This window comes from Varanus komodoensis, unplaced genomic scaffold, assembly GCF_004798865.1.
Source record: "Varanus komodoensis strain SLA01 unplaced genomic scaffold, ASM479886v1 scaffold88, whole genome shotgun sequence".
Taxonomy (NCBI): Eukaryota; Metazoa; Chordata; class Lepidosauria; order Squamata; family Varanidae; genus Varanus; species Varanus komodoensis.
The window spans coordinates 150,497-175,475 of NW_025336576.1; the positions used below are offsets into that span (position 1 = coordinate 150,497).

The 24,979-nt window shown below is 50.6% G+C and overlaps 1 protein-coding gene across 3 annotated transcripts in view; it reads left to right on the top strand.

Annotated features, from left to right (window-relative positions):
* SLC23A2 (solute carrier family 23 member 2) overlaps positions 1-24,979 on the top strand; it is a 71,088-nt gene that overhangs the window by 39,981 nt on the left and 6,128 nt on the right. For 2 of the 3 annotated variants that reach the window (XM_044417346.1, XM_044417347.1), the window contains 11 exons: positions 997-1,154; positions 7,209-7,297; positions 9,851-9,921; positions 11,101-11,282; positions 13,681-13,801; positions 15,042-15,198; positions 17,516-17,663; positions 18,000-18,105; positions 20,467-20,596; positions 23,267-23,404; positions 24,127-24,222. In XM_044417346.1, the coding sequence (XP_044273281.1) occupies positions 997-1,154; positions 7,209-7,297; positions 9,851-9,921; positions 11,101-11,282; positions 13,681-13,801; positions 15,042-15,198; positions 17,516-17,663; positions 18,000-18,105; positions 20,467-20,596; positions 23,267-23,404; positions 24,127-24,222 (1,396 nt within the window). The remainder of the gene's footprint in view (positions 1-996; positions 1,155-7,208; positions 7,298-9,850; positions 9,922-11,100; positions 11,283-13,680; positions 13,802-15,041; positions 15,199-17,515; positions 17,664-17,999; positions 18,106-20,466; positions 20,597-23,266; positions 23,405-24,126; positions 24,223-24,979) is intronic. The other variant, XM_044417348.1, reaches the window with a different exon arrangement.

The window sequence follows — 24,979 nt, forward strand, 5'->3', positions numbered from 1 at the left end:
TCCCCCATCCCGTCTGCTACACTTTGCAAGCGTTAAGTACTGATAGGGTGAAAATGGTATATATGTGTATGCCAATATAAGGGCACGTGTTCAGGAGGAAGCAAAGGCTTCCCAATGTTTTTGTACAGCAGGAACATTCCAAGGCGTTGCAGCTACATGAAGCTGCTTACAGCTCCTTGTGGGAATACTCTGTTTATGGAACTTTTGCGCCCCCAAAAAAATCCTTAGCACCTTCACAATATGGAGCATCTGTGTACATCAAGTGGCAGCGATGCCAGTTCAAACCACATCAGTTCCATGCAGTGTGGAAAAGCTGAAAGGAGACGGATGTGGAGTCCAGCGTTTCAGTCCCTGCAGTCCCGTACCGACTACTTTGATGGCAAGCTGGTTGCCTGCTTCCTGAGATCTTTGGAACTGGAGAGTCTGGAGAGAGCAGTCCTTCTCCGACAATAGCTGGGCAGTGGCCCTCGCCCGAAATCCGTCACCTCCACAGCAGGGAGTAAAAGAATTTGCATTGCAAGAAGGATTTTTGGTAGCGTAACACAGTGGGTTGTGTTTATTTCCTTCTGGTGTTCCTGAATCCTTGAAGCAATGTCGCTTGAAGCAAAGTTTGCCTTTAGACATGGCAGAGACACTCCTTGCCCAAGGGTGGAAAGTCCTTCTGCTCACATTGTGTGTTGCTTCCTGCCACTCTGGACAACGTGTGGCACACTTAGCCTCGCCTTCCGAGAACTGCTTACATTTACCTTGGCTTAACGTGTATCGACTTGCCCATCCTCATCTGTGATCATGTAGCTCTGGCATCAGCTGTGCTATCCATGAATCCAAGTGTGCGGATGGTTGCTTAGAAGTGCTTTAGCACAGTCGCTTCCGCGTGCTCGACTCTGGCAGGATATTGTAGGAGAAGGGGGCTCTCGGGCAAATGGTAATGGTATAAATAAATAAAAGATAATAACACAAACTGACAGTAAATAAGATTAACCCTTCGTATTGCAGCATTACCTGACCTGTTTCAGTGGGACTATAGCAGTGCCCTTTTTGCTAGCAGATGCCATGTGTGTTGGATTTGACCAGTGGGCAACCAGTCAGCTGATCGGGACCATATTCTTCTGTGTTGGAATCACAACTTTGTTGCAAACAACCTTTGGGTGCAGGTGAGATTTTTGTTTTGTGTCATTCTTTAGACCGCCCCACCCGCACCTGCTGGCCTGCAGGGACATTTGGAGTCCAGCTCCCAGAATTCCCATCTAGCAGGGCCATTGACTGGGAATTCTGGGTGTTGAAGTCCAAACATGTCTGAGAGACACAAGGTGGAGGAAGGTTGCTTTAAGACATCGCTGCCACCAAGCCCCAGGCTATTCATATCATGGCCAGCACTCTTCACAATTCATTTCAAAATGCTGGCAAAAGTAACTGGCCGCTTAGATCTTGGGCATGCAAGAATGGCTCTCCCACACTTGCCCAAGGGTCAGTCCTCAAATCCAAAAAGTGTGGGGCACCCTAGTTCAAGTTCGTCCAGGTCATGCTAAACCTTGGAAGCGTCCCTCCAAAGCAAAGAATTCAGCATATTTATCCATGGAACATAATATTAGATGGAACACAGCTGCTCCGTAGGGTGTGGAGAAGACCCGTTTAAACAGGTCAGTGAACACTGTTGAAGAGACCCCTCCTAGGATGGGGGCAGCAGAGTGGGGGGGGGGTAACACCAAACTGTGTGCAGTACATTTTCAGGTTTCCTAAATTAAAGTAGATATGACCTAGTTTTGCTTCCAATGATATGCTAGAAGAAACTAGTCTTCATTTGCTTCTTTAAGAGAAGATATTCTAGTCATTTAATTTCTCTTGGAATGCCAAGAAAGGTACTGCTCTTCTTTCATGAAATTCTATAGTATAGTCACTCAGCTGGAATTCCCCAGAAGCAAAGGGTGTTTATTGCTTCTTGCAAATGGGCCAAGGAAGCTTTTTATTCTGTGCTTTTCTCTCTGAGCAGCCCTACCCTCTAATTAATTCTAAACTTTGAACAAGTCCTCCTTGAGCAGAGAGTGACCATTCCATAAGAACTACACATAAACATCTTTACAGAATCAGAAGTTGGACAAGAACGCTTCTATTTTTCCCTGTGCAGAATCAGTCTTGAGCACAGTTGATGCCAACCAGGAATGCCCCATAGCCAAAGCTTGTTAATCTCCTTCAAATCGTCATTCCAAACTTGGCAGGCCTGTGCAGCATTAGACATGGGTAAGAGGGGAGAGAGTGTACTAAGAATCTTCTAGCTGTGATTAAGCGATCGGGAATGTTACATCTGGATCAAGCTCTATTTTCCTTCATCCACCCCTTTCTTTTTAAATGAAACTTTCTTGTGTTTGAAAGGTCAAATTCCACCATTCTAGGGGGCTTCAGTCAGTCACCTGCAGCTGCTCTCATTGTCTAGTATCCATTCAATTCTGAAAACCAGTTTCTGGTCTGCTTCCCTGGGAGCTCACAGGTTGCTTTTAACCATTCACTGACTGTCAGCCTAACCACCTTGCAGGGTTGTTGTGAGGCTAAACCAGAGAGGAAGTTTAAAGTTGCAAGCTGTCTTGGGTTGCGTGCAAGAGGAAAAGAGGTGGGGATAATACAATGATGGCACACAGAATTAAAGTAAATCATTTTGAAGTTACTGTATTTTACAGCAGCTCTGTGAAGTCGAGCTTCACAGAGCCAACTGAAGGCCAGACTGGGGAAAGTCTCCTGGGATAGGTTACTGGAAGGCAAGGGAGTTGAGGAGGGGTGGATGGCACTCAAAAGGGAGGTTTTGGAGGCACAAGCCTTGATGATACCTCTAGTTAGTAAGGCAGGGAGGCGGAGGAGAGCGCCGCCATGGATGCAAAAGGAGGTGGTTAGAGGGATTAGACAAAAGAGGAACCTCTGGAGGAAATGGGTACTGGGGGAAATAGACAAAAAGGCATACCGGGAGGAGGAGGCCCGTTGCAGAAGGATTCTTTGCATGGCTAGGGCTGATTACGAGCTGAGACTTGCCAAGAATATCAAGAGCAACAAAAAGGGCTTCTTTCAGCATGTAAATAGCAAGAGGAAGGGGAGAGAAGTGGTGGGACCACTAAATCAGGAGGAAGGAGATCCAGTGACTGATATGAGGGAACAGGCACAGATGCTAAATGACCATTTTGCCTCTGTGTTCTCCCCACAGCAGGACGGGGGAGATCCGCATAGGAGATTAGATGAGGCTGGGGACTTAGGGGCACTGATTAGAGACACCCCCCTTGAAGTCGAGGGGCTCCTCAGGGCACTGGACATTACAAAGGTGCCTGGCCCTGATAGGTTACACCCGAGAGTACTTAGAGAGTTGGCAGGAGTTCTCTCACACCCGCTGGCCTCTATTTTTGAGGCCTCGTGGGGAATGGATGAAGTTCCAGAGGACTGGAGAGTGGCATCAGTGGTCCCAATTTTCAAAAAGGGTAGTAGAAAGGACATGGGGAATTACAGACCAGTTAGCCTTACGTCCATTGTAGGAAAAACAATGGAAAGGCTCATAATAGAAAGAGATCTAGCAATGCTAGATAGGGAAGGGAGGCCGACAGCCACACAACACGGCTTCCGCAAAAACAGGTCCTGCCAGACAAACCTTGTGGAATTCTATGACAAGGTTTTGAGGTGGCTGGATGGAGGGGCTGCAGTGGATGTGGTTTACCTGGATTTCAGCAAGGCCTTTGACAAAGTGCCCCATGGCATCCTGGTGGAGAAACTGAGGAGTTTTGGGATACACCAAAGCACTGTCCGGTGGATTAGGGCATGGTTGACAGATGGAAAGCAGAGGGCAACCCTTAGTGGGGAATCATCAGGATGGCGGCCAGTGACAAGCGGGGTCCCCCAGGGCTCTGTCCTGGGGCCGATCCTGTTTAATCTCTTCATCAATGACATGGAAGAAGGGGTGAACAGTCTGCTGATCAGTTTCACAGACAATACTAAAACCGGGGCAGTGGCCACAACTGAGGAGCAGGTACTCCAGATCCAAAAGGATCTGGACAGACTATGGAAGTGGGCAGGGGACAACAGGATGGCATTCAGTGTGGATAAGTGCAAGGTCTTGCCCTTGGGGCATAGGAAAAGGTGTCACAAGTACAGGTTAGGGGACAAGTGACTGGAGAGCAACACTTGTGAAAGGGACCTTGGGGTGCTGGTCGACTGCAGGCTGAACATGAGCCAGCCGTGTGATGCGGTGGTCAAGAGGGCAAATGCCACCCTTGGTTGCATAGCCAGAAGTGTGTCTTCTAGATCGAGAGAGGTATTACTACCACTCTATGCGACTCTGGTGTACCTGCAACTGGAGTATTGTGCTCAGTTTTGGGCCCCTCATTACAGAAAGGATATAGCCAGGTTAGTGCAGCATAGGGCCACAGGGTTGGTGGCTAGTTTGCAGGGGATGCCGTATGAGGCAAGACTGAGGGAACTGGGTCTCTTCAGCCTGGAGAAGAGGAGACTCAGAGGGGATCCGTTGGCGACTTACAGGTATGTGAGGGGATGTCACACGGAGGTGAGCAGAGACCTGTTCTCCCCTGCAGAGGAAGGCAGGATGCGCTCCCACAGAGCAAAGCTCAGGGAACCCAGGTTCCATTTGGATGCCAGGAAGCACTTCCTGACAGTCGGGACCCCGAGGGTGTGGAATGGGCTTCCATGAGAGGTCGTTGGGGCCCCATTGGTGAGGGCGTTCAAGGACAGGCTGGACATGTACATGGTGGGCATGTCATGATCACAGCCAGCTGGAGCTGGGGGTCAGCCTAGATGGCCCAGGAGGCCCCTTCTGACTCTCTCTGTTTCTATGTTTCTAAGTAACTGTCGTCATAAATCCAAAGTCCTACAGCTCTTGCACAATATATACAGGGAATTATGCTATGATAAATTGCATTCCGGCGAGCTGAAATCCATGCTGAAATTATATTGTTTGCTCTTGCTAAATAAGCCAACTCAACTCATGCAGAAGCGCATTCAAAGGTCATCGGCAGATGGACCAAGGGTTGGCAGTGCTCTCTCCCTTGGACTCGGTCCGCACATGACATGGGAAATGGTGGGTGAATTCAGGGTTTCCTGTGACATGTGCCAGGGACTTGGGGTGGACTCAGAACAGCTGTTCAACACACTCAGCATATCCTGCAGCATATTATGGGTTAATTAACCCACAATTTCCTGCCTTGACATGCAAAGAGATCCTTTAATTCTCCCACAGTTTTTCTCTTTGAGCCCTTGTGCCACACATAGTGCCTCATTTTTTAGTATTTTGTAGTAATAAGTCAGCACTGACTTGATTATTTTCTCTTTCTGCTCCTCATTATATTGCATTTGTATTGCACCTTTGTTCCTCTTGGGAGCAACCCGAGGTGGCTGTGAAGGGGGCCTTTTGCTGGCAAGGCAGCTATGCAGACATCTTAAATAACTACATTATGCAAATCTGGGTCCTTGTGTGTGTGAGCATCTTTTTGATCAGTAGTAAAATATCCTTTGAACCTACTTTTGTTCCTGCAAATTGGCACACTGTTGGCTGGAGAATGCCAGAGTGTTGTGAAAGTTTCCTAGAGGTTAGTGTGACTCACCTTTTTAGGGGGAAAAGAATTCCCATTTTCCTAGCAGTCGTAAAAAAATATACCAGCCATAGAAAAAACAGGCCTTGAATACTATATTCAATATTATATTCAATATAATAATATTATATGTATAATAATTATAGTAATCGAATATAATATTCAGTGAGTATTCGCCTTGATCATTACAGATAGTGAGTCCATGCACTAATCTAAATTTAATTTATATGCATTTAAACATGGGCAAGTGCATGTGTTTTTCCCCACAGGGAAGAAAATGCCGATCTGGAAATCATTTTGAAAGATTCGGGGATTGCACTTTTAGAGAATGCATTTAATGGCATTCCTTTTGCCAGGGGCTTTTGAAAGGGAGAGAGGAGAGGAGAGGAGAGGAGAGGAGAGGAGAGGAGAGGAGAGGAGAGCTGCTTGGGGCACAGTCTGGCCAGCAGAAACCCAGGCCTTTGGCTCAGCTTCAAGCGCTGCGCTCGCATTAGCGCTCTGATTTTATCGTTTGTTCGTGCTCCGAACAGGAGAGGCTCTTCCTGTGCGACGGAGACCGACGGCCCTGTTGCAAGCTGCTCCTCCAGAGCTCGCGTGTCGGCTTTCCTCTCCTGCGCACTTGTTTGGATCGTCTGCACAAATCGTGATCTCCTGGCAGGGTAGTTTGTATAGTGCACATTGCAGAGATCACTGTGTTGCAGCAAGACCTGGATGCCGTCAGGACCATGTTGTGTTGTGCTCTGAAGTGGCGCATCCCTGTAACAGGCCCCTCGACATTTGGAGGTGAAAGAAAACTGTGCCGGGCGAGCTGGGAGGAGTGGATGTTTCATCTGTCGTGACCAAGGGTCTGGGTGGGGTGCAGCTCGAAAGAAGAGCTGCCAGCACAACGCTGTGCATCCGGTCATGTTTTGGTACATTTGCGTCTTCTCCGCGCTGCGTGGGCAGCTACTGAGTGCCTTTTCAGGTGTGCCAAGGAGAGCTCCTGGTCCAGAGACCGTGAGCATTGGGAGAGCTAAACCGGCTCCGACCAGGGACCGAGCCTGGCGTCCCATTTCCCGCTGTGGCCGATCACGTGCTGCCGGGAAGCAGTGCCCTGTGAGAGGAGGAGAGAATGCGTGGAAGCCGCCCCAGAATGCCTCTGTAAGCTGTCTGGAGCCTAAACATTTAGGGTTTCTCTGGATTGAAGGCACTGCTTGAATTACGCCTCCAAACTGAGATCCTCTGTTCCTGAAGAAAGTAACAAGGCGTTTGTGCCAAGAAAGCTTTCAGCATGGTTTGCATCAAAGCAGCCCTGCGGGTTTTGCTCATTCAGCTTCGCTGCACACTCTTAGAGGGGCTGGCCAGTATGATCAGACTCGCTGGGGTTACCAGTGGGGCAATACAGTTATTAGGCTGTGAGTATGGCTTGTCCAAATGACCAGGCTAATCCATGGATCAGTCGGGCTGGGAACCTTTTCCTCCCTCTTTTCACTGGCCCTTTCAACGGCATTCCTGGCCACCTGGTCAGGAGAATACTCTACTTATCCAGGAGGCAGAGGGGTCTCCGCTGGGACTTGAGGAAGAGTGCCGGGCAAGTGATGGCGTTGTCACAACAGGTCGAGCTGCTGACGTCTTTTTTCTCTCTGCTTCCCTCAGGTTACCTTTGTTTCAGGCCAGCGCTTTTGCATTCTTGGCTCCTGCAAAAGCGATTCTCTCCTTGGATAAATGGAAATGCAATGACACAGGTGAGCCCGGGTTCATTCCTCCAGACTCCTTCAGTGAGTGCAGAATGAAAGCTGGAAGCTGCTCTCATTCAGTATTAGTTTGATCATTTTATTTAAGGAACTGTTGTGGTGTTTATCCTGCAAAATACCCACAATCTGCAATTTCAGTTCTGAAAACCAGACCTTGATTATTTTTGTCCAATTTATCCAACATGTTGCAGAAAGTGCACAACGTGTGTTGTCTGTCAGCTTCAATACCTTGAATTTATTTGCACAGTTTTATGTAATTGGAACTTGACAGACCTATTTGTCTCTCTAGAACAGAAGCAAATATGTATGTGGGGGGCAGAGGGAGGGCAAATAAGCATAAAGCAGCAGAGGGTGTGTTTGGAGATCATTCGCACCTTTGAACAAGTAGGGCCCAGGATTTACGAAGCCAGGACTCAGTGACTCAGTGCTTGAATCACCCTTGGAATTGTAACGCTCCCAGGTCCCCAGCAAAGCCCAAACAAATATCAAAGAAGATGATATGGACACTGCTCTTTGGATGCTGGCTTGTAATTCGGGCAAAGTGCACATGCATCCTGACCTTGCTCTTCGGGCAACTGTCCTCTGGGAAAAGCTGTATTCTCATTTTGCTGTGGGAGAAGATGGCGGAGATGCCTGCCCAAGGTCAGCTGTAGCGGCTCGTGGTTGAGCTGAGGCGCCATTTTATTCTTACATACTTGGTCACCTTCCTCTCCTTACACTGGGTGATATGCAGGTGATACCTGTATAATACCATTTAGCAGCAGCCTTGTACAAAACAATAGACGGCTGTAGCTTGCACTGGGCTATTTAATCCACAGGGACCAGGATTCTTGTGCAGTTTGGAAGTCACATGTACCCTGCCTGCCCCGGGACCCACCGTCCAACTAGCCCCCCTCCCCACAGCTGGGCTTGCCCGATCAGGGAAGGAGGAGAGGTCCCGGGGTTTTCGGTTCTCCACCCGGCAGGCCCTGGTTGCAAGGCGCTTGGCTTTCATCAGGGCCCACACCCAGCGAGGGCTGCCAGGCAGTCTGAACCAGGGGAAGGGGTGCTTTCCAGACCACCTGGCAACCCAAGGCTTGTTCATGGATTCCAAGAGAGCTTGGGAGCCAACCGTCCACCAACCAGTAGCTAAAAATATGTTAATATGTGACCTGTAAAACACCCAGTCTCTTTTTAGAAGGACCGCTTCTTGTATCAAGTAAGCACAGTTGAACAGGAATGCCTCTTTTTATAAGTGCACCGTTCCAGAAAGAAAACCCCTCTTGTCTCTGCAGCTGCAGGAAAGGTTTGCATGTTGAGCAAGTTTCTGATGCAGAGATACTAACAAGCAGGGAGGGTGTCAGGTTCGTTTCCCCGGCCAATTTCAGGAGGCACATGATGGCATTTTACGCAGAATAATCCTAGTTGCTTTGCTGTTCTCAAAACCCTCCGTCCCAAATGTGTAACAATAAAAAGCTTTCAGATTCAAAGCAAATGTGAAACCTTTTAAAATGAATACTGACATGAGGGTCACATAATTGGTTCTGTGCCATTTCTATGGACGCTCAGTGCATACTGGCATAAGATTCCACTGAGCAAGCAATTGATTTATTTTATGGCAAATAGACTAATTGCAGCTCTCAATAGATTAAGAATAGATTAGGACAGATTGCCTTTCTTCCTGTGTGGGGGAAGTACCCCTTTGTCTAGATAAATGGAAATTATTCAGGAGCCACAAATGTAGAACATTTTGTTTATGAAAAGAACCCTTGTTCTGTTTTTATTGACCATTTCTAACCTTTGTGCAGCGTCAGACAGAAGCTGTTATTACAGTCTAGCCAGCCAAATTAATAGGCGACAAATTTGGAGACAGAATATGTGAAAGTCACGGTATCTCTGCTATGAAAGCATTCCCACACGGCATTTAGGTAGCCCTGTGCCTTGGGTGCCAGTGGGCTTACTCACGCCATCATTTAGTGTGGCATTGGCGGTTGGCCCAGGAGGGCAGTAAAGGGAGCCTCTTGCACGGGCGTAGCTGCTGGGTGTGGTGCCTCGAGGGAAGAAGCATGGAGAAAAGCTTGCCAGAGAGCAGCACAGGAGCTCAGGTCAGTCCTGCCCACCCAGAATAGGATGGCCCAAGAGTTCGGTGGAAGGAGAGGCGAGGTTAAGCGCTGGGGAAGGTACAGGGTGGTCCTCGTGGACGGAAGCGTTCCCCGTGCCGGCATTTTCAGTCGCTGCCACCCAGTCCCCTGCTCGCCATCCTCTGTACTTGGAATTCAGCCGCATCGTGAGTTGGGTATTGAGCTACAAACCAAGCTGCCCAAGTTCTGCAGGCTCTTCGCCTGGAGGATTTTGGGGATTGTTTGAATAGGTTGGGAGTACCTTGGCCGGGCCATCCTTCTTGCCCTAGTTTGGGACTTGCCACTCCTTTTGGCCTGTTCTGCCTCGAGTTTCGTGCTGAAGCGGGAAACATGAAGTGCTAGGAGAGGGGAAGTCTCTTCAGTCTCTTAAAGTGCATTACTTTATCTTGCCATAATGAGAAGTGTTCCTTTTTACCCTTCCAAGATATAACGGTTACAAATGCAACGACGGAGCTGCTGCACACAGAACATATCTGGTACCCCAGGATCCGAGAGGTAACTTGCACAATGCGCTCAGCGCCGTGTTCTCCTTGCAGGGGACGCGCCTCATGCAGACGACTTCTGAATGGTTAGCAATACTGCCCTTCCCACGTGGCTGTGGACACGCCATATGGCACACAACACCGTCTGTAACCTAGACGTCCATTCGTAGCTGTGCGCGCCCCAGAACTCAGGGTGTGCGTGGCATTTTGGGGAGGTGATGTTGGCAGGTCAGGGAGTTGACGTTCTGCACCAAGAGCTTCTCGCCAGTAAAATAACTAGCGGCTCGCAGTCCTACTTGGCAGTGCACTCAGTCACCTGCTTCACCAGGAGCAGAATCGGCGCTTGGCCTCACTGTAGTTGTCCTCTGGAAAGCCAGGTGCCAGTACCCACCGGTCAGGAACTACATGTCACTTTTGCTGCTCCGTGTCTCCTTCCCTTCTGAGGTGGAAGTGTTCTCTGTCCTTAACCCTCTGGGATGAATGTCCTTTTTTGAGGAGAGGAAACCTAGCGTGCTCCCCAGTTCACACGCGTGTCATGGGACTTTTCTTCCATCCCATTGCTTTGGGCTGCCGGTTGTTCCTCAACTTAAAACGTCCCCTCTCTCTTCCCCGTCTTCAAACCATAGCTCCATCCTGCCAAGAGGCCTGCGGCCAAGGGGGGGCTGAGAGTCTCCTGGGACCACTGCGCTGCTCTGTGCCAGCTTCTAAAGAGCACATGTGACCAAATGCATCATACCCTCTGCCCCTAGGAGCTAAGACCATCGCCTCCGTGGCACCAGCAGCCCTGGCCGGTTCGATCTGAGAACTCGAAAGGTTAGCTTGGAACCCAGGACTTCCTGTATGACCATGTGATGTGCTATTGACACAACGGCCAGCCTGGTCTAATGACCCTGTTGTGTGTTAATACCGACGCAACGTGCTTAAGCAGTAAGAGACGGTGAACGAGGTCGGTCTCCTCTCTGTCGAACTGCCTCCTGCTGGCAGCTTGGCTTGTCCTTCTGGACTTCAGATTCGCTTTCGCTTGGGAAACTTACTGCTTAAGCACTCCGTGGAATAACACTGCCATCGCCCAGTTCCAGTCACTGAAATCGTTGACTCGCAGTTCATAATCCATTCCAAACACCCTGCACATGCGCAGCACGCCTCCACTCCAGGGCAAGCTAACTGCGCTCTCTCTTTTCCCCATGTCCAGATCCAGGGCGCTATTATCATGTCATCTCTGATAGAAGTGGTGATTGGGTTCCTGGGCCTGCCTGGAGCGCTACTCAGATACATTGGGCCGCTGACGATTACCCCAACGGTGGCCCTCATTGGGCTGTCTGGCTTCCAGGCCGCCGGGGAAAGAGCTGGGAAGCACTGGGGCATAGCCATGCTGTAAGTACGTGCGTCTGGCGGCCGAGGCATGCAGAAACTGACCACTTGACCGTGTGAGCACACGAATGAGTGTGTTCGTCACCATGGGCTGGGGCAGGCAGATCCGGAAGCGAGTGTAAACCTACCAAGTGAGTGAGCCAGACCTTCTGACTTCTTACTTCTGGAAAAATAAAATAGTGAGGTGGCTTTTCAAGTATTTGAAGAAGCCAATGATGAAAATAGACATATAGCCCCGAACACCAGGGAGAATAAGCAGCATCTGGGTGCGTGCCTTCCAGAGGTTGTCCCCAGACCTGCTTTTTCCATAATGCAGGAGAGAGGAACTTTGTCAGATTTCTTCTGCCAGAGTCGCCTTGTGGCAGCCAGCAACATTTTTAGCACATTTAGAAAATGTACCAGAATAGCAATCAAGTGGGTCCCACATGAGAAGTAGTAGTTCTTCTATACTCCTCACTAGTCAGACCTCACCTGGAATATCGTGTCCAGTTCTGGGCACCAAGATGTCAGAAAGATGCAGGTAGATTAGAAAGGGTCCAGCGGAGGGCAACCAAAATGATCCAGGGTTTGGAAACACTGCCCTGTGAGGAGAGACTGGGAAAACCAGGCACGTTCAGCCTTGAGAAGGGAAGACTGGGGGTGGGGGGCGTGGTATCCCTCTAGAAGCACCTCAAAGGCCGCCACAAAGAGGAGGGTCAAGACATTTTCTCGCTGGTGCCCGAGTGCACGACACGGAAGAATCAGTTCAAGCTGCAACAGCCCAGATTCAGGCTGGGCATCAGGAAAAGCTTCCTCGCTGTCAGAGCACCACGGCAGTGGGACCGGCTGCCTGGAGAGGTGGGGGCTCCCCCACACTGGAGACATTCAAGGGGAAACTGGGCAGCCCTCTGGGTGGGGTGGGGTGACTGGGTGCCCTGCTGCAGCAGGGGGTGGACCGAATGGCCTTCCTGGCCCCTTCCAACTCTGCTGTGATTCTATGAAATCCAGCCAGAGCTTTTGCTAGCAGCAAACATGGCAAAGCTGAGACTGCCCTAATTTGGCCCATCATGAGAAGGCAGAACTCCTTGGAGAAGACAATCATGCTAAGCAAAGTCAAAGGCAGAAGAAGAGGAAGAAGGCCAGATATGAGGCAGACTGACTCCATTAGGGAAGCCACAGATGGGTTTGGAAGAGCTGAGGACGGATGTGGGCAGGACACTTTGGAGATGAAGAGGCTTGTGACATGGATTTCACCAGCGACATGGAAGGAGGGGGAACAGTCTGCGGACCAAATTCGCAGGCGAGACTAAAACCGGGGCCGTGGCCACAACTGAGGAGCAGGTACTCCAGATCCAAAAGGACCTGGACAGACGATGGAAGTGGGCAGGAGACAACAGGAAGGCGTTCAGTGTGGATAAGTGCAAGGTCTTGCCCTTGGGGCATAGGAATGGGTGTCACAAGTACAGGTCAGGGGACAAGTGGCTGGAGAGCAGCCCTTGTGAAAGGGACCTTGGGGTGCTGGTTGACTGCAGGCTGAACATGAGCCAGCCGTGTGATGCGGTGGTCAAGAGGGCGAACGCCACCCTTGGCTGCATAGCCAGAAGTGTGGCTTCTACATCGGGAGAGGTGTTACTACCACTCTATACGAGTCTGGTGCGCCCGCTGCTGGAGTATTGTGTTCAGTTTTGGGCCCCTCATTACAGGAAGGATACAGCCAGGTTGGAGTCAGTGCAGCGTAGGGCCACAGGGTTGGTGGCCGGTTTGCAGGGGAAGCCGCATGAGGCGAGACTGAGGGAACTGGGCCTCTTCAGCCTGGAGAAGAGGAGACTCAGAGGGGATCTGATGGCGACATACAGGGATGTGAGGGGGTGTCACACGGAGGGGGGCAGAGACCTGTTCTCCCCTGCGGAGGAAGACAGGATGCACTCCCAACGGAGCAAAGCTCAGGGAACCCAGCACTTCCTGACAGTCAGGACCCCGAGGGTGTGGGATGGTCTTCTACGGGAGGTGGTTGAGGCCCCATCAGAGAGGGTGATCAAGGATAGGCTAGACGTGCGCATGGTGGGCATGTCGTGAGTGGAGCCGGCTGGAGCCGGAGGTCAGACTAGGTGGCCCAGGAGGCCCCTTCTGACTCGCTATGTTTCTAGGTTTCTTGTCCGAAGTTGGAGATGACTTGATGGCACATCACAACAACAGCAGTTCAGTTCTGACTGTTGTTCAATTTCTTATTTTCTCTGACTGTAAAAACAAATGCTCTTTTGTTATGCTAGTATTTACCTTCAGTTACTACTACAGCTTGAAATACATAAATACAGAATAAGAGCTAGAAATCACAGTTATTTCTACTGATGAGTACCTATTAAATTAGTGAAGGGGTTATATTAACTTTTCTGTCCCTTTTCCACCCTCTCCCTTTCTCCAGGACCATTTTCCTAGTGCTGCTGTTTTCTCAATATGCCCGAAACGTCAAATTCCCTTTACCGATCTACAAATCCAAGAAGGGATGGACTGCGTACCGGTTGCAGCTTTTTAAAATGTTTCCTGTAAGTAATCAGCTGAGCTCCCCTGCAAAGCACTGGCTTTGCTTTTGCAGTTGTTCCTACTGGTTACCTGTGTCTTGTGCCCACCTTTATAAGAGGTTGTCACTGATTCCTCTGCAGCCATATTCCAAGAATCAACACTGAGGCCAAAGTGATGGGTGAGCTTTGAGTGTGAACTGTCTTTCTGGTTTCCGAGCTTTGGCCTAAAGAGGCTTCGTCTCGTTCAGCCGCGCACCTGCTCAGATCTCTGCTGCAGTGTTCTTGAGCCTTGGCGGCACAAAAGCAGATTTGGCACTAGGGCCTGTTGAGAAAGTGGAATGAAAATGACATAAGAATGACCCCGAAGTTGGACGATATGTTCACAGTACAGTTCTGCCTTCCTACATTAAAAAAGAGAGCAATTGAGTGGAAAAAGATGCAAGAAAGGACAAAAAAATTAGTAATGAATTTGGGGGTGTCTCCCCTGTGATAAAAAGCACAAGTTTCTGATTCTTCACTGGAGAAAAGACTACTAAGAGGATGCATGATTTGAAGTTACAAGCTCTGAATTATGTGGAAAGAGTGATACATGTGTGGAAAACCAAGGTGATATGGGGCATATTTTCGGTAGTCGCCTCAGAACAAACGAGATGGCTGGCCACTGAGATGGTTTTTTGAAATATTAAACACTGTGACCATTTTTCTGTGTAGCGATTAGTTCTGATAGCTGAACAGAACCTCCATACCCAAGAATCATGGATCCCATTTCTCAGTTCCCTCACGGTCAGTTGAGGGAACCCACACATTTAGGATCTCTACAGATACTGCAGCTTTTTGTAAAATTTCCACTGGGATTCCCCGAGTCGCTCAGTATAAACAATTCAGTGCAGTGCTACTAAATTAAAGGGAGGACTAGCAATCCCCTGCACTTCTGTGCATGTGAAGGAAGGAAAGACGGACGGACAGACAGACAGACGGACAGGAAGAGGAGGGAGGGAGGGAGGGTCCTGCCCTTGACTAGCTGCAGAATGGGAAAAGGTTCAGGACTCCCCAGCCTTGGGAAACTGCAAGCAGGACCCCATTCGAGTTGGGGAGATCTCAGCAAGTTCTTTCTTTCATCCATTTTTAAGGACAGCTGATCCTACTTTTCTGCACTGCAAAACCAAAACCAGCTGTAGCATCCGGGAGGAGTACCTCTGTGGTCACGGCTGGTCACTGCTTCCTTGCTGCCATGTCCCAGATCTCCCTCTGTCCTCTGCTGCAGATTATCTTGGCCATCCTGGTCTCGTGGATGCTGTGCTTCGTCTTCACGGTGACAGACGTCTTTCCGCGGGATAGCACCAAGCACGGCTTCTACGCACGGACGGACGCAAGGCAGGGCGTTCTTCTGGTGGCTCCTTGGTTCAAAGTCCCTTACCCATGTAAGTGTGCCTCATTTAGGGTCTCCCGGGAGCCTCGCCTGCAATCCAGGCTCGCATTCACTCCTCTGTCCCTGCGCTTTGCAGAAGCAGGAGAGCGCCTCTTCCCTGCTGGCTTGCAGCTGTCACAGAAACGGTTTGGATTCAGTCTCGCTGCTGCTTTCACTCCTTGCGGAGGTGAAATAAGGCCAGGTGTGGCTCAGGCTCGGCCACAACGCCGTTTCAGCACAGGCCTTTTGCTGGCAGGTGTCCAGTGATTTAATAACTGGGAAGGGCCCATGGCACATGGAGAGAAACTTGCATGCACGTCCGGCCCGTACGCGCAGGCATGTGCGCGCCGGTTGCAGGTTCCGTCCGGTGCATGTCCAGTCAAAGAGGGAGAGGCCAGATTGCTGCTTGAGACCGCGGAGAGTTGGAGACGGCACAGACGCCAGCAGGCAGGTGCTCTTACAGAGTGTGAACATTTTGTAATCGAATCCCTGGACTACTTAAATGTAGAATATAAGTCGGAAAATAGATAAACAAGGTGGCTGCACCCGTGTCGGCTTAGTGGGGGTGTGGGTTAAGCTGCGGGTATGAGAGATGCTGTGAAGCAGGAAAAAACTTGTCACTTGAATGTCTTGTTAGTCGTGTTCCTGGGGGAGGGTGGTGGCCGCGTTAACTTTTGCCTCTAAGGTATTGGCCTAAGCTAAGCTAAACTACAGCACCATTGCACTCATTTCACATGCGAGCAAAGTGATGCTCAAAATCCTACAAGCTAGGCTCCAGCAGTATGTGGACCGAGAACTACCAGCAGTACAGGCAGGATTTCGAAGAGGGAGAGGAACTAGAGATCAAATTGCCAACATGCGCTGGATCATGGAGAAAGCTAGAGAGTTCCGGAAAAACATCTACTTCTGCTTCATTGACTATGCTAAAGCCTTTGTGCGGATCACAACAAATTGTGGCAAGTTCTTAAAGAGATGGGAGCACCAGACCATCTTATTTGTCTCTTGAGAAACCTGTATGCGGGTCAAGAAGCAGCAGTGAGAACTGGACACGGAACCACTGATTGGTTCAAAATTGAGAAAGGAATTTGGCAAGGCTGTAAACTGTCGCCCTGCCTATTTAACTTATATGTAGAGCACATTGTGAGAAGGGCAGGCCTAGATGAATCAGTTGGAATTAAGATTGCTGGGAGAAATATCAACAACCTCAGATATGCAGATGATACCACTCTCATGGCAGAAAGTGAAGAGGAATTAAAGTGCCTCCTTGATGCGGGTGAAGGAGGAGAGCGCAAAAGTTGGCTTGAAACTCAACGTTAAGAAAACTAAGCTCATGGCATCCGGTCCTCTCACTTCCTGGCAAAGAGATGGGGAAGAAATGGAGGTAGTGACAGATTTTATTTTCCTGGGCTCCAAGATCACCGCAGACAAGGATTGTAGCCAAGAAATTAAAAGACACTTGCTCCTGGGGAGGAAAGCTATGGCAAATCTAGACAGCATACTAAAAATCAGAGACATCACCCTGCCGACAAAACTGCGTATAGTCAAGGCTACGGTTTTCCCAGTTGCAATGTATGGCTGTGAAAGCTGGACCATAAGGAAGGCTGAGCGCCGAAGGATTGGGGCCTTTGAATTGTGGTGCTGGAGGAGACTCCTGCAAGTCCCTTGGACCGCAAGGCGATCAGGCCAGTCAGTCCTAGAGGAGATCAACCCTGACTGCTCTTTAGAAGGCCAAATGCTGAAGATGAAACTCAAACACTTTGGCCACCTAATTAGAAGGAAGGACTCTCTGGCGAAGAGCCTAATGCTGGGAACAATAAATGGCTAAAGAAGGAGGGGACGGCAGAGAATGAGGTGGCTGGATGGCGTCACTGAAGCAATTGGTGTGAGCTTGAGTGGACTCTGGGGGATGGTGGAGGACAGGAAGGCCTGGAGGAATGTTGTCCATGGGGTCGTGATGGGTCAGTCATGACTTCATGACTAACAACAACAACAAGCTAAAGGTGACCCAAAGAGCAAATCTACTGCACACACAGTCTGGCCCAACTTACCCACCAGAAGGAAAGGAGAAAAGTGTCCAGGTTGTCAGAAGCACATGCTCCACACCTCCTGGTACTCTCACGTCCAGGTGTTGCTATCTGAAGTGATGATTAGTTTCCCCTGATTTATTGTGCAGCCAAACAACCGGGAAAAGTTGTGTAGCAAAGAGCCAGTACCGTCGCAGCCCCTGTCCCAAGGACCGGGCAGCCTGTGATCACAGGGGACGTGACACACCAAGGCAGGCCGTGTGCCGCAGTGGAATAAGAAAGGTGTCCTTCTCTTTGCCTTCCCAGTTCAGTGGGGACTGCCCACCATTTCGGCCGCGGGCGTGATTGGAATGCTCAGTGCTGTGGTTGCGAGCATCATCGAATCGATCGGGGATTACTATGCCTGCGCACGGTTATCTTGTGCGCCGCCGCCGCCGATCCATGCAATCAACAGGTAAGCCCTGTGGAGAATGCCGCCTTTGTTGCCGTCCTGTTTTTTTCAACCTCTTGTGGATCTTTCAGTCTGGCTGGATAGAGTTCCAGGGTCAGATCCTTCACAACTGTGACGTAAGTGAGGCATGTACGTAGCAGTCTAATGTTGCAGCATCCGTTTGTGAAGTGGACAGCCAAACTCCCAAGAGATCGGACCAGTTGACCGCATGACTCTCAGTGCTTAGTCTTCCAATGCTGCTTGAGTGCACACAAACGCTTTAGCTCGCCTGAGCTGCTTGCTTCCGCTTCTTTCTGGCTTGCTGCACAGCTTCATCTCAATGCTGTTGTTTAATTTCAGGGGCATTTTCATTGAAGGTCTTTCCTGTGTATTGGACGGCGTGTTTGGCACTGGGAATGGGTCTACTTCTTCCAGTCCTAACATTGGAGTCTTGGGGATTACAAAGGTACTAGATCTATTCAGACTAGAACTGTTCAATTTTTCAGGAGTGAGATCTCCTCCTGCGTGTGTTTAATGAACGAATTGATTCTCATTCCTATGAAAAAACCTGAAAAATTTATTCCCTGACATGACTTTAGCCTTTGGCTTATATATTTAAATGACTGCTGATTAGTCAGCCTTTGTTCTTCCAGCCAGAGAAATTAAAGATCAGTAAGATGATGAATTGTTTCATTCAGTGTTTGAATTTAGGAGTGAAGTCTGCATCTACCATTGGCAAATGTGACTATGGAATGATGGTTATTCCTGCTTATTTTAAGTGGGATCAGTTGTTCAATTTTTTTTGCAGATGAAACTGCACCTTTTGGGGCTTGGAATATCTTAGAGCCAAAGCATGCAGGATGGGGGCCCAACCTCTGTCTTTGACCCTGGGGTGCCCCGGTCCCAGGCATAGTGCTCCCTCTTGCCCTCGCTCAGCCTCTCTCTGGGCCTGTTTTCACCTGCCCATCCAGGCGGGGCAAATCAGAAGCCTCTCAGTCATGCCTCCTTGGCGCTCCATTGCGTCTTATCTTTGCATTGGGAAGCAGCGCCCCCTCCTGGATGCTTCTCTTTGAGTGTTGCAAAAGGGAAATTTGCTCAAGTGCGTGGAAGGATGGCTGAGCTTTGGCAACCTCTGGTTCCATGGCCTGATTCTGCATTCAGCAAAGGGACATTCGGAGGTGTGTGTGGGCTCGGATTTGCACCCGTCAGGATCCCAAAGCTCTTGGACTGTTTAACTTTGCAAAACAGGGAAGAGCAAAAAGGCCACCAAAGGGAAACGCCTCCCATCTTGGCAACGTGCAACTCAGATCTCGGCAGTCCTGCGCCATTTGGAATAGAAAGGTGTTGGGATGCTTCTTTCCTTTAAAAATAATATTAGGAATAACGGTTGTATTTATCCAATTATTTCCTGTACACAAATGGGCACCCTCATTTTACCAGGTTTGTTTACTGGCAAACAAAGACAGAGAAGTTGTGCGAGTCCAGTGGGCTCCACTGGATGCTATTCTTTACTTCTAAGGAGGTGCATTGGCGGGCTGAGGGGGCGCCGATGTTTTGTGTGAGGCGGGCAGAGGAGCCTTCTAGATCAAGTTACCTGTGGACGTAACCAACAGCACCTCATGTAACATGTCGCTGCCACTCCTAAATTTGCGGAGGGAGTTTCTCCGCCTGAGCACGGTATTCCAAAGCCCCCACGTCTCGTTGGCCATCTTCACTTAGCTGGGCTCGTGCAGATGTCTAGAGACCCATTGTGCAACTTATCAAGAAGTTACTATCCACTGGATGGAACAATAATCTGAGCAAAGGACTGATAATATGGGGCAAATAAGGCTCAGGTGGTTTTTGCAGAAGAAGGCTTGTTTGTGGGACTGCAGCTCATAAAATGGAAATGAAAAGCAATTTGAGGAAGGCATGTTTTGATCTCGGAAGCTTTCTTCGGCCATGTTCTCCCAGGGCAGCCTGCTTGGTACTTAATTTTCCGCGGCAGTCGGAGCGAATGGGGCAAGAGACATTCGCCCACAGGCAGAGTGTGGCTCGGCTCAAGTGGACCGTGCTTGTCACATGAATGAACGCTGCTGCTCGTGTGTGGAGCTGGTGGGACAAACTTTACTTTGCTTCCCCTGAGAACCTTTGTTTCGAATAAAGCATCCTTTAATTCATTTACGCTCTTCAGAGCAGAGTTGCCTTGGGCAAGCGCTGCATTCTGTTATGCAACTCTGCTGTGAGAATAATCTTTTCAACTGTCTTCCCATAATGCCAGGTTAATCACTTTATCAGCTTGCCTCTGCTTAGTCCTGGGACCACATGACAGCAGATCTAAGTTTCACCCAGCCTGAATAATCATATGATAACTGTGGGCATTTGAACCAGCCTTGAGAACCTTTTTGTATGAAAGTCCCAAAGTCTCATGCTTCCGAAGCAAGGAAGGTACTGAGAATATCAGCCAGTTCCCACCAAAATAGGAGGGAGCAAAGTTGGCCAAGGTGGCTTAGATGTCAGCAGAACTGCCCGGTCTCTTCGTGTGTTTGTCTCCTCCAGAGCCTCCCCCACCAACTACTTGCTCTTTTGTGGGGGGCAGCAAGGAGTCTCTTCAAATACTTTCAGTAGGGAATAAGTGGGAGAAGTGGAACATTACATTGGATAGATGGATAACACGCAGGAAAAGTCTGCCTTCCCAGAGCATACATTTTCAATATTCCAAACTTCAAAGCCCGGTTTTGAACTCGACTTTACAACCCTGTTTCAAATGGAAGTCTCAGTTGGTTACTAGCAGCTTGACCTGCTGGAATATCCCTGAACTTGACTTCCGCCTCTGTGTGTTTTGCAGGTTGGAAGTCGACGAGTTATTCAGTATGGGGCGGCATTCATGCTGCTGCTTGGAATGGTTGGCAAGTTCAGTGCGCTGTTCGCATCGCTTCCTGATCCGGTGCTTGGAGCTCTTTTCTGTACCCTCTTCGGTATCGCACTTTCTCTCCCATCTTGACTGCTAGGGACGCGTGCCAAATGGTGCCTGCTACCCACTTTCTCCCGGGGCACATCCCGACATGGCCGAAGCCCTTGCCTGGGGGCAGCGCTCTCCGAATCCTCATGCCGCCCCCTGGCAGCGCCGGTTCCAAGCGCGCCATGCCTGTTGCTTTCCGGTTTGAGGGGCTTCAGCCCCTTCCGTGCGCGGTTCACATGGCGCATGGACCGGGCCCGTTTCTAGCCTCCCCCTGCTGTCGGCGCATCTGTGTGCTTCTCCAAAGTGAGGCAACCTCCCCACTGAGCAAGCAGGTGTCCCCAGACGGCGGGGCCTGCGCTCCCACGGCCAGGATGTCGCTGCAGGCAAAGACTTCCTTTCCTGCGAAATGCAGCAGCTCTGGGTTCATTTTTAAAAACTGGGGAGGTTGCCGCTACCCCAGCTGTCCACTCGTCCGCCACAGAACGTCTTCGCACTTCTTTTAAACCCCAATGCTATCTGGGATCCTTCTGGCACATGCGTCCCAGAGAAGTTGTGAGCGGGGAATCCTGGCCCAGGCCCGGAATTGCAGTGACAAATGGGCAGTGAATCCATGATCAAGGGAACCAGAGCAGCATTCAGGAGGAGGAGGAGGAGGAGAACATTTTAAACCAGGCCAGAGCCGCTGGAGGCAAATGCAGAACTGTCTTATCAAAGCAGCCTTTCATGCTGGAACCCGGCGAGGGCCCGGGCACACTTGCTACCCAGAGCCCCGAAGCATCTGGGCAGCCCCGGCCTGCAACGTGGTCAGCCTCAGAGGCAGGTCAAGTAAAGTCGGGAAAGATCTGAAGCTGCCACAGATGCCTGGCCAGAATGAGAGCAGCCCTCGAAAGGGCTCATCGGCCCTTTTCAGTGGGGAGGCTTCTACGGCCAGGTGGCCGATACGGATCCGCAGAGGGAACGGAAGGTGCACATGGGTGGCATCCAGCAATAGGAGGGGGAGGTTTGAAGCTCAGAGCACGATGGAGCCGGCCAGGCCATGCTGAGCACACTGTACAACGCCTGCTCACTTCCTCCACGCCGCATCCAAGTCCCTTTTGAATGGGCTGCTCTGTGTCACCTTCGCTTGGCTTTGGCCACAGTTCTTCTCTTGGGATTCATGGAATCCTGGAAGAGTAGAGCTGGAAGGGGCCAGGGAGGCCATCGAGTCCACCCCTGCTCTTGCAGGACACACCGTCCCACTCAGGTGGCTGCCCAGTTTCTTTCTGAATGTCCCCAGTGTGGGGGAGCCCCCACCTCTCCGGGCAGCCGGTCCCACTGCCGTGGTGCTCTGACAGCGAGGAAGCTTTTCCTGATGCCCGGCCTGAATCTGGGCTGTCGCAGCTTGAACTGGTGCTTCTGTGTCCTGCACTCGGGCACCAGCAAGGAGAGGCCTTGACCTTCCCCCTGTGAAAGCATCAGTCCAAAAAATGCCCCCCTCCCGACCCTTCAGAACCACTGGACTCAGATGCTAAGCTGAGCGCTGAGGGGCTGCGTGCTCGAGGTAACACTGAGGCAGCCTGCGTGGTCGCAGTGGCACAGTGGATTTGTGTGCAGCGCACAACTGCGGGGCGCCTGGCGTGCGAGGACACGTGGAACGGAGGCGCAAGCTGTGTTTATTGCTGCGCCAGAGCGGAGCTCCTACGCAACCACTTGGGGCAGAAAGTGCCGCTCACTTCTCTGTTCAGTGATGAGAAGGATTTTACAACACTTTGAACATTCAGACGCCGCGTTGCTTTCCCTTTGCTCCACAGAAGGCGCCCACGCAGCCTCGGCCCACATGTCACACGGAAAGCAGGTTTTACTGGGACTCCCATTCTACAGATGGAGCAACGGAGCCTTAAAACCCCTTTCCAAAGCCATATGGCAAACGGGACCCTTTAGACTGTCACATTCAATTTAAATATTGTTCAAGAAAGTTATCTCTTAGCATCTACAAAGATGGAGCTTATACAGTGGTGTCTCGGCGCACGAACGCCTCGGTTCACGACCGAATCGGGTCGTGAACAAAAATTCCATGAAAACTTTGAGGTGGGCCGCGAGCTCCGCACTGGGTGGCGGTCAAGATCGCAGCCATCTCCCCACGCCCCCGAGTGGGGAGACGGCCACGGCCGCAGTCGCGCTCGTGCCGGGAAGGTGTGTGTGGTCTTGCCACCGCCCCCAACCAGCACGACCGCGGCCGTCTCCCCACCCCCGAGTGACTATACAAAAAACGAGTGACTCTAGGCAGATTTTTCCCCAAAACTGACCCTGCAGCTAAGAGACAAAGGAGAGAGGAGACCCCTGAAAGAGATCCCCCCAGTGTCCTCATGGAGGAGGCCTCTCCCTCCAAACAATAACCCCCCCCCCCCCCCAGGTTAGTCTTCTCCACTGTAAGGTGCAGTACTTTGTTGTTCTTTGTCACTTTGTTTCAGTTTTTTCTGATTAAAAAAAGTAGTTACAGAACAGATTAGCCTTATTAACATTGAACCTTATGGAGAAATTTGACTTGGCTCATGACCGGAGTCCTGGAATGGATTAAATTCGTGAGCCGAGGTACCACTGTATTTCCTTTTTAGCAGAGTGCTTGGGAGAATATTGGTCTTTTGTATAGCATTTCACATCACATAGCATAGCATAAGCTGAAAACCTGCCTTCTTTTATTGTCCAGGGATGATCACTGCAGTCGGACTTTCTAACCTGCAGTTCGTAGATCTGAATTCTTCCCGGAACCTTTTTGTTCTTGGATTTTCCATCTTCTTTGGACTGGTCCTTCCGAGTTACCTCCGACAAAACCCACTGGACACAGGTACGAAGCTTGTTCTTAATCTGCAATGTATGTGAAACCTTTTCATGCTGAAACCACTTATTTTTGGAAGCATGTTCTGAGGTACATATTTGCACAACTGATGTGGAAACGTCTTGGAAAGGCTTTGCCCTGCGCTTGGTCAGCACGGTCTGCAGTTGCCAGTCAGTGGGCCAGCGACTCCGTTTGCTCCTCGTGCTTAATGAGCTGCAGTTTAACGGGCTTGCCAGCACTTGCAAGGGGCACAGACTCCCTTCTTCCAACAACCAGATTTAATCCAAAGTACCTTTAAAATACAGATGTTCCACAGTCTGCTTCACAAGCTGTTTAGGACTTGAGAGAGAGCCTTTGCTCATCTCTTTGTTATACCTTTGTTGCCTCGAGGCAGCCAAAAGCACCCGCCTGTCCTCCGGATGCCCCTCGTTCTTTTGCAAGGAAGCGCTGGCGGGAGCTGCTGGGGACGGGCCCTCGGCCTGGAGTGAGCCCTCTGCTGCCAAGCGTGGCTCCTTCGGAGCAGGCCAGACTGACCGGGGCTGCCGCCAGCCTCACGAGCACTCGGGCCCTTCAGGCAGGGAGGACCTGAGCCGGCTCCCGCAGGAGCGGCATCACGGCGGAATCCAGGAGTGGGTGCCAGGCCACCTGTGTGAGGCTGGCTCCCAAAATTACACGTCTTGCTACGGTCGTCCTTCAGCTTCTTGCCGAACGCGTTCTCTCTTCTGTTCTAGGGATAACCAGCATCGATCCAGTGCTCAACGTTCTTCTTACCACCGCCATGTTTGTGGGGGGCTGCGTGGCATTCATTTTAGATAACACGATTCCAGGTGAGTCACGCGACACGCCGCCTTTTCCTCCCTCTTTGCTCTCCTAAACACACTGCCATGCCTGAGACGGAAGGCCCCTGGCGCAGCCGCTAAGCCACGTGGGCACAACCCGGAGCCCGTGCAGGCCACGCGAGACCGGGCCCTATGGTGCTTCCGCCCATCCCTTGCAGCGGCCCTCCTGCTCCACGGCCCACCCAGCTTGCTCCCCACCTGCTGCCCTGAGCAGGCCCCCAGATCCCCTTCCGCAGGCAGGACTGTGCTTGCTTGGACATGGGACTTGCCTGCCTGACATTGGCCATACAGGGGGATTAATTGAACTGCGGATTCCTTAACGATAGGCCTTCTTTCAGCAACTTTTGAAAAATCCTGCCTGGCCTTTGCATTAAGAACACTACAGATCCAGAGGCAGTTTCAAGATCTAAACGGTTAGAGCTGACTGTGCGACCTGTAGTCTTGAGATACCTTGGGCTGCCCAGCACTGGCTGTGGTCAGGAATGCTGGGATTGCAGGCCGGAATATCTGGAGGGCCACAGACCTAGTGTTAGACGGCAGCACTCACAAGTAGATCCAGCTTCTAACTTAGTGTGTGCTTGTGAGGTCACAGTACTTCTTGAAAAAATATGGCACTGCATCTCATGTTCCGCCTACATGATTTCATAACTGCCTGGATGATGGATGGTGCCTGCTCTGTATGTCCGTGGCTGTACACAGGTGGGCACCCTTTCCAGGCAACCCGCTCAATGGGCAGAAAGGGGGA